At 35.5% G+C, this 14,991-nt stretch overlaps 1 protein-coding gene across 1 annotated transcript in view; it reads right to left on the bottom strand.

Annotated features, from left to right (window-relative positions):
* Positions 1-13,953, bottom strand: part of LOC119836402 (steroidogenic acute regulatory protein-like) — a 27,725-nt gene extending 13,772 nt beyond the window's left edge. Inside the window, exons 1-7 of the mRNA XM_038361711.1 lie at positions 13,765-13,953; positions 12,235-12,313; positions 11,020-11,168; positions 10,025-10,183; positions 8,764-8,817; positions 7,721-7,859; positions 5,469-5,623 (exon numbers count right to left, since the gene is read on the bottom strand). Of these exons, the coding sequence (XP_038217639.1) occupies positions 5,469-5,623; positions 7,721-7,859; positions 8,764-8,817; positions 10,025-10,183; positions 11,020-11,168; positions 12,235-12,310 (732 nt within the window). The 5' untranslated portion in view covers positions 12,311-12,313; positions 13,765-13,953. The remainder of the gene's footprint in view (positions 1-5,468; positions 5,624-7,720; positions 7,860-8,763; positions 8,818-10,024; positions 10,184-11,019; positions 11,169-12,234; positions 12,314-13,764) is intronic.
* Between the last annotated feature and the right edge of the window lie 1,038 nt (positions 13,954-14,991).

The raw sequence follows: 14,991 nt of genomic DNA, 5'->3' as shown, positions 1-14,991 counted from the left end.
ATTGACAGTTGGAGTTACAGCATGTGTGATGTGCGTGCGTGCGTGTGTGTGTGTATGTGTGTGTGTGTGTGTGTGTGTGTGTGAGCACGTGTGTGTGTGTGTGGATGGGTTGGTGCGTAGGAATATAAATAAAAATACATATATAAATTTAATATTAAAAGATAATTAATTAATACTTAATACAATAGTAAAATCGGAACCAATTAGGATTACTTTTTAAATTAATTTATTGTTCGTTTAAAAATTTACAATATTTACAAAATTTCTTCTGTACGTGTGTTATTTATCGTTGAGTTGTAACGGCTGGACCGATTTTGGTGAAATGTTATGCCGTCATAAATAGACAAACTCAAATAGAACAGATGGAACATAATTAAATCCAAGCAAAACCGTAGCGCGCAGTAAAACAATAAAATACATTATCGAATTGTCAACAGTTACCTACGATCAGACACTTGAGCGTCTAATCTAATCTAAATTAGGCACGTAACTCTTTATTAACTTTAATCCTTGCATTATTAATTGCAAAATCTAAGCCGATTATAGTATTATTACACTGATTTTAAGTAGTGCAATGGAGAATTTCTTTGAAATAAAAAACCTAGGATGACCCAATGACCTACCAAATAAAGACAGTTAAAATTACGTTAGCGGCCGTTTATAGGCTTTCTCTTTTACACTCACGCATAAAACATACTACATCCCGCTCGCACGAGCACGAGTCAGGCAATTACCAGACTTACATGTAGTCATTCTAAAGCGTACATAAAAATTATAACTTTTTTCCGTTTTTTTCAACGTTTTGTCTGCAACCATTTGTGCTTTATATTTAGAAAGCCTAGTGCTTATGGGAGTCGTCAATGATAAAATTTGGATAATTTTTCGCAAAAAATTAAACTGTAAACAGTTTTTTACATAAAACTACCTGTACGTCGATAGCTGGACAACTAACTGGAATAACATATAGGCAACTTTTTATTGCGATATTCCTACGGGATATGGACTTACACGGGTGAAACCGCTGGGCGCAGCTAGTTCTGATATGACCAACGAAGAAATATGTATGCATTACAATGACGATACAAATCGCGTTGTTGTATTTCGTGTAACAAAAAAGGCTATTGATGCATGAATCTTACTATAAATCAATTATAAACTTATCTGTCATATCTTGACACCATTAATAATTAAATATTGCAATATAATTTCATCAACAAAGCACTCGAGTAAATAGTAGGTATTATATGGAAGAGCAAAATTATATACATACTAACTTTTACCCGCGCCTTCGCACGCGTTAAATTCGGAGTAGTTTTATAGTTGTTATACATATAAACCTTCCTCTTGAACCACTCTATCTATAAATAAATCCCATCAAAATCCGTTGTTAAAAGTTTCAAAGATTCAAGCATACATAGGGACATAAGGACAGAAGAAGCGACTTTGTTTTACACTATGTAATGAAAAAAACTTTGGATCTATTTATCATTCTGACGAGTTTCGCATCTATAATGCTGTTTGCACTTGCCAGTTATTTGCCTGACATTTAAAACTTATAAAAGCAATTAATATTTAATACGCTATTAAATTTTATTAATTTCATTTATTTCTTTTTTTATCTATTCAACAGCCGCATCCCACAAACCCAAAGATTACAAACCACTTTTTTTTATAAAAAAAAAACAAATACAAAAAATAAATAAAACGTCCCCATGATATTGCACCGCACTGTACCTACACCAGTGCGAACTGTGCACTCATCAGTAATCCATATTGAGGTTAATTAGGATCATTGCTATATTACAAACGTTTTACGCAATTGCCGCAATTATCCCATCAATAACTGAAGCGCACTTTACGATAATTAGCTTTGCCTCGCGGTTTGTAGTACCTAGACCTGTTATTTTTTTTTTGTCGACGAAATTAAAAGAATCATAGTAAAAGAGTCAGCGGGAGTTCGAAAGATAAAAAGGGGAGATTGAAGGGTAAAGCGAGGGAGGAAAGATACACAGAAAAAAGGCAAAAAGACAAAGAAAGTGAATAATACATAAACTCATGAAACTATTGTATTGTCGCCGATCCGCGATAAGTGTACAGAGTTTGAATTCAATCTGTCCGTTTGGAGTGGGGCAACATCGGGTCTAAAGGAGTCAGTTACATCCTACTAATATTATAAATGCGAAAGTTTGTAAGGATGTGTGTGTGTGTGTGTGTTTGTACTCTTTCACGCAAAAAAACGACTGAACCGATTGCAATGAAATTTTGTACATAGACAGCTGGACGACTGGAATAACATATAGGCAACTTTTTATCCCGACATTCCTACGGGATACGGGATTACGCGGGTGCAACCGCGGGGCGCAGCTAGTAACATATAATTACGTGTCACTAACTGTCATAAACTAGTCAAACGATTTTAATCACATCTGCACACCATGTACAGTTTGATCCAACTTAAAATATAGGATAGTTAATAGTATTTTAATTAGGTTAGCTAGTACTTTATTTTAAATCCAATTTCTGTCGCAGTCGGGTAAATATAAGTGAAATATATCAACAGTTTCTACTTTCAAATCTCTTATCGGTAAGACTTGTCTTATACCTTAGGTGATACGTCACTATCCACGATAAATATGATCAATCAAGTGTCGATAAATGCTTGCAAGGTCATCACTATTTTTAACCAACGAGAGCGGCGCAATGACCTAAAGTGAGTGTTGACTTCCGAATCCTTTATAGAAATACTAGCTGCGCTCCGCGGTTTCAGCCACGTAAGTCCGTGTCACGTAGGAATATCGGGATAAACAGTTGCCTATATGTTATTCCAGTTGTCCAGCTGTCTTACGTACCAAATTTCATTGCAATCGGTTCAGTAGTATTTTGCGTGAAAGAGTAACAAACACACACACACACACATCCTTACAAACTTTCGCATTTATAATATTTGTGGGACTAACTGTAACCCGCGGCGCCGCTCACCTTGTAACCGGGTTAAAGGTAGGATCTATTTATAATTAAAGAATCAGCCAAGTGCGTGTCGTACTCGCAACACTAAAGTCTCTGTGCAAATAAGCTGAATAGCAGCTGCAAACAATGGTCGCCCATCCAATTTATGACCGTACCAACTGTTGCTTAACCTCGTTTTTTTTATTTATTGTTATAGCGGCAACAGAAAAACATCATCTCTGAAAGTGTCAACTGTTCAACTATCACAGATACAGATACCTGGTACCAGACGGACAGACGGACAGACAGACAGGAAAGTTTCAGTAACAGGGTCCCGTTTTACCATTTGCGTACGGAACCCTAAAAACAAACCATTTCCAACAAACCAACGCCACTCTTTCATTTATATCAGGATAATTAATTTTTATCAGTCGAATAATTAATCTAGGCTTAAATAAAACTGTAGATAATTTAAATAGATTCGACGATAACTTAATCGTGCAGCGATTTAATCGAAGTATAAGCTCAATGAATGTGCTGTAAAGCTATTTAATATTTTTTTATGTCATATATTTTGTATGTGGTAGTCGAGCACGCTTCGGCACGAATTGGGCCAGCTCGCACCGGGGAAGTACCACACCCCCACAGAAGACCGGCGTGAAATAGCATTCTACTGTGTTTCGTTCGGTGAGTGGGGGAGCCGGAGGTCCATATCCTTTTCCTTACCCTTCCCAGTCCTTTCCTTTATTCCTATCGTCAATATCCTTTCTTAATCCCTTCCCAAAAAGTCGGCAATCCATTTGTAGAGGCGTAAGGTCTGCAAAGGACCTTATGCCTCTACAAATGTTCATGGGCGGTGGTAGCGCTTACCATCAGGCGTCCCACCAGCTCCATTGCCGACTGTGACAAAGTAAAAAATATATATCGGACAACCGAGCTGGTGGTTCGGCTGATGGTAAGCGATCACCACCGCCCGTGAACAGAGCAGTGGTAGTGCCTCTGCGGATGCGCTGCCAGCTTCCTAAGGTGTATGGGATAAGGAAAGAATTGATGACTGGAAAGAAGGAATACACTGGGAAGGGTCAGGAATAGGAAACGGGCCGGTTATTAATGCTTATGCTTATCAACCGACGTTCCCAAAACGAGGGAGGTTCTCAATTCGATTTTTTTTTCTTTTGTTACTCGTTAACTCCGCGGGTTTTCAACCGATTGACATAATTTTTTATCAATATATTAAGATTTATTAAATTTGTTATAAACGGGCTGTTCGCCAGACTCAACCCGGGCAGACGTTTTTTGCATAATTTCTAAAATATCAATATAATTCAACAAATTAAAAAAACATCATTGATCGATCGAGGTTATTCAGTCGTTCTTGACATTTAAAGTGTTACAGGTCGATGACGTCTAGTTAGTTAATTAATTTTTATTTTATGTCAAATGTAAGCGCACTATCCTCCTACTATCCTATCCTACTAATATTATAAATGCGAAAGTTTGTAAGGATGTGTGTTTGTTGCTCTTTCACGCAAAAACTACCGAACCGATTGCAATGAAATTTGGTACGTAGACAGCTGGACGGGTGGAATAACATACAGGCAACTTTTATCCCGATATTCCTACGGGATACGGACTTATGCGGGTGAAACCGCAAGGCGCAGCTAGTCTTTAATAACTCTTGCATGCAACAAAGACAATAAATAAAACATATACACTATAACATAATTCCTTCAATCCTCCAATAACCTTTAAAATGTTTGTCAATTTTAAAATCTCAATATAAAAGAAATACAAGATAGCGAGATTGAATAATTAAATGAACAAATCGCATTTTTATCAGTTAATACGCGGTCTTTATAGGAGCGATAATCGCGTTATCAAATATAAGAAAGTATGTATACTTATCATAATTGAAGAAAGATCTGTGATCTATATAATTTAATTACTATTATAACCTTGCATTTTCAAGCCAACAACCAACCGAAAAACTAATCAATCAACCTCTTAACCAATCAATTCAATAAGCAAGCAATCAATCAGCATAGTGACCAATCAATTCTCTTTCAAACCAATAATTAATTCAACTCAACAAATAATGAATCCACTGAAGGTCGTCTTAAATAATATAAACGACTTCTAATCTAGTCCTGCGTCATTATAACAGATCATATATCAGATTTAATCAGATAGGCGAATTCATTGTTTAGCCGCCGTGCCAGCCAACCAACTAATCTCCCAATCGAGTTACTAACCTCACAAACAACCAATCAACTTTCAAATCAAACGACCTTTCAATCAATCAACAATTCTCAACCAATCAATCTATCACCTAATCTCCAAAAACCCTATTGAATGAGCCATCACCTAATCAAACGACGAGGACCGCTTCAACAGTTCGCAACCAATCGATCTCTCAGCAAATCACTTATTGACCAATCAATTGACTAAATCACCAATCAATCAACTCAATAACCAATCAATCCACTAAAAGTCGTCTCCAACCCAACAAAACGTCCACCAACCTGGTCCTGGGTCAGGATAATCTGCTCTCCGGGGCGGCGCGGTCGCGGGCTCGACTCGGGCGTCTCCACCGGCGAGAACCAGTTCACCGTGGAGCCGCCGTGCGTGGACGCGGCCGGCCGCAGCAGCGGCGTACGCTCTGATGCGCCGTGATGCACTACACAAACGAAATTAAATATTTATTATTCAATCTATTTTTATTGATTTAATCTTTTTTATCTTTATTATTTACTAGCTGTCCGCCCCGGCTTCGCCCGTGGTACATATATAGCCTAATGCCTTTCTCAATAAATGTGCTATCTGAAAGAATTTTTCAGTAGTTTCTGAGATTAGCGCGTTCAAACAAACAAACTCTTCAACTTTATAATCTTATATATAAAATTCTCGTGTCACAATGTTAGTCTCTATACTCCTCCGAAACGGCTTGACCGATTCCTCTGAAATTTGGTAAGCATATTGGGTAGGTCTGAGAATCGGCTAACATCTATTTTTCACACCCCTAAACGATAAGAGTAAGGCAGAACAGCGTTTACCGGGTGCAGCTAGTATTAGTATAGATTAATTAGCTGCACGCCCCGGCCTTGCCCGGGCCGTTATTTGCGGTTAATTCAATAATAATAACTATCCTAAATTTTAAGTTGTATCAAACTGCCTATGTGCTATTCCAGTTGTCCAGCTATCTACGTAACAAATTTAATTGCAATCGATTCAGTAGTTTTTGCATGTAAGAGTAACAAACATACACACATCCTCACAAACTTTGGCACTTATAATGTCAGTAGGAAATAGGAAATATTAGTAGGATTAGTTGAATGAAAAAATATGTCTCGACTTAATTCGTTACGATTTACGTAGCGTATTGCGAAAACCTAACAAGTAAGGTATACTTGCGAGAGCCGTCTTTATATAAATAGTATTAATTTATTATAGCAAGAAATACATAAATAGCAATAAAAATACGCGACTGGTCCCTATATAATAATCATTCCTTATATATAACTTTGCTAGCTTGCCGACCACTATCCAAGGAAATACACATGAGAATGAGGTGTTTAATTTTCATTGTTATTACATATGTTCTTTTTTCAAGTCACCAACGGCAATGGAGCTGGTGGGTCGCCTGATGGTAAGCGCTACCACCGCCCGTGGACATTTGGAGAGGCGTAAGGTCAATTGCAGACCTTTCACCTCTACAATTGAATTGGCGACTTTAATTGGGGAGGGATTAAGAAAGGATTGATGAGAGGAGTAAAGGAAAGGACTGGGAAGGGTAAGGAAAAGGATATGGACCTCCGGCTCCCCCACTCACCGTACGAAACACAATAGCAAGCTATTATTTCACGCCGGTTTTTTGGGGGGTTTGGTACTTCCCCGGTGCCAGATGGCAAATGTCTACCTTCACTCGTATTCATAATCCTTAAAAATTATGGCAGAATAAATTGATTAAAATCAATAATAAATCATAGATAAGCATTCATTTTGGAGAACATCACATCTATCTATACACATAAAAATAAATTACTATTCGTTGGTCTCACAAAAACTCCAGAACGGCTTAACAGAATTATCTCATCTTTGTCTTGAAATGTTCGTGGCGGTCTAGAGAAGGTTTAAAAGGTGAAAACGTTAAAGGATAATAATACGTCAAAACTATTCTATTTATTATGACGCTATTCGTATTTAGTAAGCACAGAGCAAAAGATGCTATTAAAATAAATGTAGTAATACAGCGTCTCCTTGTCCACCAGGTTGTCTGGAAGAGATCGCTACTTTAGCGATAAGACCGCCCGTTGTGTTCTTGTGGAGTTTATTTATAGAATTCATTTCTGCATGACTTTGGACTTGGTACACAATAAAGTATTTTGATTTGATTTGATTTGATTCTATTTAGTTCCAAAGTTCGCCAATACAGCTAGAACTTGATAATTAATTTATCCCTATCGAGTTTTATTTTCATAATAATGGTCAAGCTGACCCGCCTAACACTGTTCTGTCCATAAATTTTGTGATTTTCTATAAATATAAAAATCTCGTGTTGCAATGTTAGTTACCATACGTCTAGGAAACGGCTGTACCGTTTTTCTTGAAACTTTGTGTGCTAAAAGGGTAGGCCAAAGAATCACCCAACATCTATTTTTCATACCCCTAAAATCTAGGTCCTAAATGATAAGAGTAAGGCAGAACAGCGTTTGCCGGGTGAGCTGGTGATCATATGTCTTCCATTTCTTTTCTCTCTTCTCCCTTTCTCCCTCACCTATTGCCTCCAGGATTTGCTTCGCCTGCAGCTCCTGGGGCAGCACCCGAAAGTCCAGGAACCACGCCTCCCCCCAGGACAGCGTGAAGGAGGTCAGGATAAGGAAGACCTGGTAGACCGGTTGAGCTGCGTCTGGCCACTGGAACGCAAAAAAAAATTGCAAAAATATATTCTTTTTTCTCTCGTTTAATTTTTTTTATAAATTTAGACAGTCGTTTATTTGTTATTTTAAGGGAAATCGCAGTGGAAACTGGAACGTCAATGAAAGGCGGGCTTCAACGACAGACTGGTTTATTCAACAGAAACAGATTTACCCTCAACTATACTATTAATTTCTTACTTATTTTATACTACCGTTATTACAGAAACGTGTGATATAGAATTAGTTTAAACAATATTAAGTTTATATGGTCTTTAGTTTTCAATATTTATTAAGATCTTTTAGCTGTGTATGTTGCCTGCCTGCGTATGTACAGATAAAATGAAAAATCAATTTATTTCCTGTGCGCTCGCCTGTAATCGAACTTCTGACTATTCGATCTAGGTCCGAGGTTCTCAACACTGAACCACCACTGCCCTTAATGTATTTGAAACTTTTGTTTAAATAATAGATAAAAATTTGAATTCAATAAATTCAGAATGAAAATAAACACATTTCATCTTATCGTAAGTACTATATTTATGATTCCCAACACAAACGACAAAACTGGACCCCATTGCTAAAATTTCGCTGTCCATTTGTCTGTCTGTCTGTCTGCCCGTCCGTGTCTTATCAGGCTGTACCTTATCAACCGTGATAGTTAGACGGTTGATATTTTGTTTCTGTGAAATGTATTTCTATCACCTTTATAACAACAAATTATAAATAATCGCGGTTAAGCAACGATTGGCACTATCATGAATTGGATGAGCGACCAATGTTTTTTCTATACTTGCTCTTTTTTCTCATATGTACGGAACGATAAACGTCACGAGTCCGACTCGCACTTGACCTATTTTTTTTTCCTCTTATTCAATACACGATTTTTTTATGTAATACTCACGTCAAATACGAACACTTTAGCAATCAAGAAGGCACACGTACCGCCCGTCGAGAGCTGGAAAAAAAAAATTAAAATAAATATCTAAAAAATATAGGCTGACGCACGCGGCTTTCACCGCATTTAGGGTGGATCTTTGCAAATAATTCAACTGACTTCAAAAACTTGGAAGGGTACAGTTTGTATGTTACAGTGGACAACAGCCACATACTCTGTGCTAGTCTCAAACTGTGTTACGGCATAATATACGCTCTTGTCTCGCAAATAAAGCACACAATTGCACGCGTTAGTAAAAAAAAAACTACAGTATATGATAGAAAAGAAGATGAAACGCATTAAAAAGTAGTAGTAGTTAATTTGATGATCCATTTTATGTGAAAACCAGGGACTTCTGAGTGGTCCCGCTTAAATTTTATCTAGTTCTGACGAATTTCCGTCAGATAGTCTCCCCGTGACCACGCTCGCTGTAAAGTGTTCGAAACGTCGGGTTAATAATATAATGAATAAATCGCGTTTAAAATCCGTTAAAACGTTTTTAATTTCTAAATGTATAATACTCGCGTAAAATCAAACACATGAAAATACTAGGTCTGACGAATTTAAGGTGTTTTGGTTTATCATAAAACATATTTATAATTATAGCTCTGCTTTACTTTGCTAGTTAACTTGCATTTGTATGTCAAATTCAATTTTAAATACTTTTATTTTTGATATTTTCCATAAGATTCCAAAGCGGATATAGCACTATCAAAACTAGGTGGTCTAAAGAGTAGGTGGTAAGATAGGTCTTATACAGAGTGTGAGTAAGGTCAAAATCGAGTCTAAAGTCTAGTTTGGTTACATACAAACATGCAGGTGAAGCTAATAAATACAAAATCCTGTTAAAATACAATCACACAAATTATAAATGTGATATAATCACACTAATATTATAAATGTGAAAGTTTGGATGTTTGTCCATACGCTAAAACTACCGATATTGATGAAATTTGGTATACGGACAGGGTAAGAGTTGACTTGCGTGATAGGATACTTTTTTTTCTCAAATCAATGCTCCCTTGGGATAACTAAATAATTTGTAAATGTCCTAGTTCCGCGGGCGTAGTCGTGCGCGTGGAATGGCGTGCCTTAGGAGAAGCCTATGTCCAACAGTGGACGGAGAAAGGCTGAAGAGAGAGAGAGAGAGAGAGAGAGAGAGAGAGAGAGAGAGAGAGAGAGAGAAATCGCGGGCGGAAGCTAGTTTAATAAGATTCCCCATACTCACCGCTATCACACTCCAGTTATTTATATACAGTATTGCGTAGAATAGAATTAATATCACGAACCGAACGACAGCCACCAGCACTATGTCAAACAGTGACACTTTTATGTCGTAGTGAATGATTTCCCTCGTGAATATCTGCGCGAGAGTCTCGCCTCGCATCTGAAAAATTATATAAATAAAAATAAATAAATAAAAAAAATAAAGTTTATATGAAACAAAGAGAAGTACACTGCAGACATTGAATTACATAAATTATGTGGGTTAATTAGAGTTTGTTTTGTTGTTCTGCCTTACTCTTATCATTGAGGGGTATGAAAAACAGATGTTGGCCGATTCTCATAGATACCGGATAAGCACAAAAAATTTCATCAAAATCGGTCAAGCCGTTTCGGAGGAGTATGGCAACGAAAACTGTGACACGAGAATTTTTATATATAGTTTTATTTTTAGACAATATCAAATCATATAGGTCATGGCACATGACTTTTTTCATATATAAAAATGCACTACAATATATACAGGGTGTGGCGTAATAAATGTATAATATGGCATAATTAATTTAATGACAATGATATAAGGTACAGGAATAGAATTGAAATGCCTGTTTCAGGCTTGCTAAAGTAAAAATTCATTAATAGGGTAAGGTGTATGGATTAACAATTGAATTCCTCATAGTATTAAAGAGTTTAGTAGTGCTAAATTTAAAAACTATATTAAACTAGCTGCGCCCCGCGGTTTCACCTGCGTAAGTCGGTATCCCGTAGGAATATCGGGATAAAAAGTTGCCTATATGTTATTCCAGTTGTCCAACTATCTACGTGACAAATTTTATTGCAATCGGTTCAATAGTTTTTGCGTGAAAGAGCAGTGCGTGTAAAGTATATATACAAAAACAGGTTACATGTTACGCCCCCCCTCTGCATGTAATCGTAATTAATATCCTCAGTGATTTGCTATTAAAAAATCACCTATTATGTATTGACGCAACAACTCACCACAACGCAAATCAACCACATCAAGCTCGTGAACAGCAGATCGAACGTGACAAACAGACAGAAGAACCGACGTATGGACGACATCCTGCCCTGCGGCCTGTGGCCGGCCACCAGATCCTCTGTTAGGAGGTTGACCGACTGCGACTGAGCTGGAACGTATACATTATATTATATAGATTTTATCTGATCACACGAAAATCGCAACTCGTTATTGAAATCCAAATATTTCTGTACTAGACAATACTTAAGCCCGTCTGGACACATGGGGTACGGGGTTTTCGCCCCGGCTCCGCCCGTGGTACATATATAGTCATTGTCATTCAGTAAAGGTGCAGCTTTCCAATAGCGAAAGAATTTTTAAAATTGTTCAAGCAGTTTTTGCATGAAAACTTTACAAACATACAAAAATACCAAAGCTTTCTCTCTATAACAACTTTATAACATAATTGTGAGGAAATGCATCCCATTCAAACATTGGAATTGTGAAAGGTTTCAAAATAAAACACTCCATATGATAACCAATGCACTCTGGTTCATACCCACTGAATTATTATATCATAATCTGTGCCTGCTCACTGTGGTAACTAAACACTGTGGTGTGGTAAATGGTACAGGAAATTAAACCAAAATAGATAGTGTTTAAACTTATAAAGGGTGTACATAGTACAATACCCAATTACTATGGCCCAGCCACTTATGGCAAACCACAACATAGTGTGACGTTTAAAACATAAAACACCTCAACAAATCTATTCCTTAAAGAATCTATACTAATTGAAAGACTGAAGAGTTTGTTTGGTTGAACTCGCGAATCTCCGCAACTACTGATCCAATTTGTAAAATTCTTTCAGTGATCTGTGATAGGCTTTATAAGTACCACTGATACACAGATAGCAGTAAGTACATACTGATAAATAAAGAAAATAAAAAAAAAGTTATCTATGTATGCCTACATTTTCAAACGAATTTATCCACAATAGCTGAAATGCAGGTATTGTTTTTCTTACATATTTTTATTAAAATTAGTTGTTCTCAATATACAAGTAATATTAATATATCAGGTATAAACATATTCATAAACTTTTTTTTTTTAATAATCTATACTTTTTTGTTTGTTTGTACAGAATAGGTGTAACTTATCAAAATCAACCACCAGTTTTGCATTAAAGGCAAGAGTTGCTACTGTATATAACGTATACGGATGCTGAAACTTACTCAAACTTCTGTATGGTTGGTTCGTCATACTGCCCAGGAGGGAATTGGCCGCCTCCCTAATATGATAATCAGCCATTATCTGTAATTAACGTTTATTATTTATAAATATTTGTTTACACTCAATTACCTATCTAAAAATAGTGACAATTAAATGAGTCATTTTTAATCTGTGGACAAGTTCAATAGAAGAAAGAATAAACATTTATTTGATGGACACAACATGATACTAAACATTGAAGACATACACAATAACTGCAATATAGGATGTCTTTCATCAATTGTTGAATAGTTCTGTTACTAAAAAAAATTTTCTTTACTAAATATGTTGTTAAGAATCCTACTAATCCTACTAATATTATAAATGCGAAAGTTTGTAAGGATGTGTGTATGTGTTTGTTGCTCTTTCACGCAAAAACTACTGCAATGAAATTTAGTATTTGGACAGCTGGACAACTGGAATCACATATAGGCAACTTTTTAAACCTGATATTCCTACGGGATACGGACTCATGCGGGTGAAACCGCAGTGTACAGCTAGTAAGTTGTAAGCATGTATATGTATGGTTTGGTGTATGCTATAAATAATTAAATAAATTGTATTTTTAGGTTGTCGTTTCAAAATATGAGAGATCCAAATTCACATCAGCATCCTTTTCTTTTAAGTGAAGAAAATAGACATTAATTTTATCAAGTTAGTTTTAAGAATATATTATTTTTTTAATATAAAAATACAAAAAGTTGTATTAATTTAATGTTTAGTTTCTTTTACTTTTATTAATTTCTACATTATGCAAATTTTAGCAGCCAAATACACAACTCTTTTTCTTGCCTCTTGGCTTAGAATGGAAAAGATACCTCATATACCTAAAAGACCAAATAATTTTCAATATAGTTCCAATTGAATGACCAGACGGATATTCTGCTTTATTAGATTTTAAAACAACATGACATAATACATAATCTTTTAAACTGGGTCACATTACTAAATAAGATATCAACCTAAAAACCTAGATTTATTTTTATATAATTAGAAGTTTATATCATCGCTAGCTGACCGGGAAACACTGTTCTGTCTTACTCTTATTATTTAGGGATATGAAAGATAGATGTTGGCCGAATCAGACATACCCAATATGCACACAAAAATTCATAAAAATCAGTCCAGCCGTTTCGGAGGAGTTTGGTATCTTAAATTATATTTTATATATAAGATTGTTTAGTTGTATATCAAACAAATAAAACAAACATAATAGATATTCTGAAATGTGATATGCAGTGATTCATTAGTTATCAGTCCATTTAGTTAAACAAAAACTTTTTGATTTATAATCGCATTTTGTTTATTATAAATACGACGGTATAACATATTGATACGATATCATCGCATTTTTGTCTTTGTTATGGCCTTGTCTGACACAAGGAGTAAATAATTTATCTAAGAAACATCGTGACGTTGACCATGGTGAACAATAATTGTAGATTCGGAATAAATTTAGATTTATACAGTTCTAACATTGAAATAAACCTTACCTTGTACTATATTTATTTTACTTAAACTTAGGTCACATAACTATTTACACTAAACAAATGCTTTTGGTGGGTTGAATTAACTATCATACACACATTTTTAAGTTACATAAAAAAAATTGAATCTGGTTTTAGACACTTTGTTGTTTTGTAGCGATTACATGAAAAGAACAAAATCATAAACTAATCACTAATGAGTAAATGGGACGATTTGACCATAACAATGAGTTTGACAGCTGTTGTCTCGTTGACTTGACAATGACGTAGCATAGATAATGAACATGTAGTAGCACAGATAACTTAAAACATTGTGAATTGCATTGCACAAAAGTAGGTATAAAGGCAGGTAGGTACCTATCTACCCATTTATGAATTTATATTAGAGACTTATTATGTGGGAGTTGAGCACGCTTCGGCACGTATCGAACCAGCTCGCACCGGGGAAGTACAACACCCCCTCAGAAAACCTGTATTCTTTTCTTCACTCTTTCCAGTCGTCAATTCTTTCCTTATCCCTTTCCCTTAATAGCGGACATCTCATTCGCAGAGACACTTCCAACGAACCACCGACTCAGTTGCCCGTTCATAGTACAAGATAAGGAACATTGGGCTATTATTTTATTTACCAACGAAGTACAAAAGATAAATCGATAGTAAGTATGGTTATACTCGTATAGCGGAAGTAGAATGATAAATACCTCAGATGCATATGATTTTTATAATTTTAGAGTTATTTATCTTATTAAAGACGTTTACAGAGAGTTCTTTCATAGAGTAGAATGCTGCCTATTCGAAATATTAATAAATATGGATATCGATTAACGTTATTAAGCCAAGTAAAAGCGACATTCAAGATTTGTATGGTGATTCTACGTACAAAGTGCAGTCTAATAGGTATATTGAAATAAAAGACAAATTATTTTTTTATAAACTTTGTTCAACAATTCCATAAATATCATGAATAAGCATATTATATTATAGCTATAATAAGACAAATCTTCGTTTATTTTAACACAAAAATACATTCACTTAAACTAAAACGTATTATGTTATCTATGCTAAAACATAGCAATACTTTACAGATGCGCATATAAACATCTAATGTTTATAAGTTTACATCAACAATTTTTTTTAATAAAAAATTTCAATTACTATTTATCTATTTATAAATAATAATTATAATTAGATACGAGCTTCTATTATGATATTCCTTACGGATATAGACTGTAA

The sequence above is a fragment of the Zerene cesonia genome, chromosome 24 (genome assembly GCF_012273895.1).
Source record: "Zerene cesonia ecotype Mississippi chromosome 24, Zerene_cesonia_1.1, whole genome shotgun sequence".
Taxonomy (NCBI): Eukaryota; Metazoa; Arthropoda; class Insecta; order Lepidoptera; family Pieridae; genus Zerene; species Zerene cesonia.
Note: the sequence above shows the minus strand (reverse complement) of the source record. Positions and strands in the feature narration are given on the sequence as shown.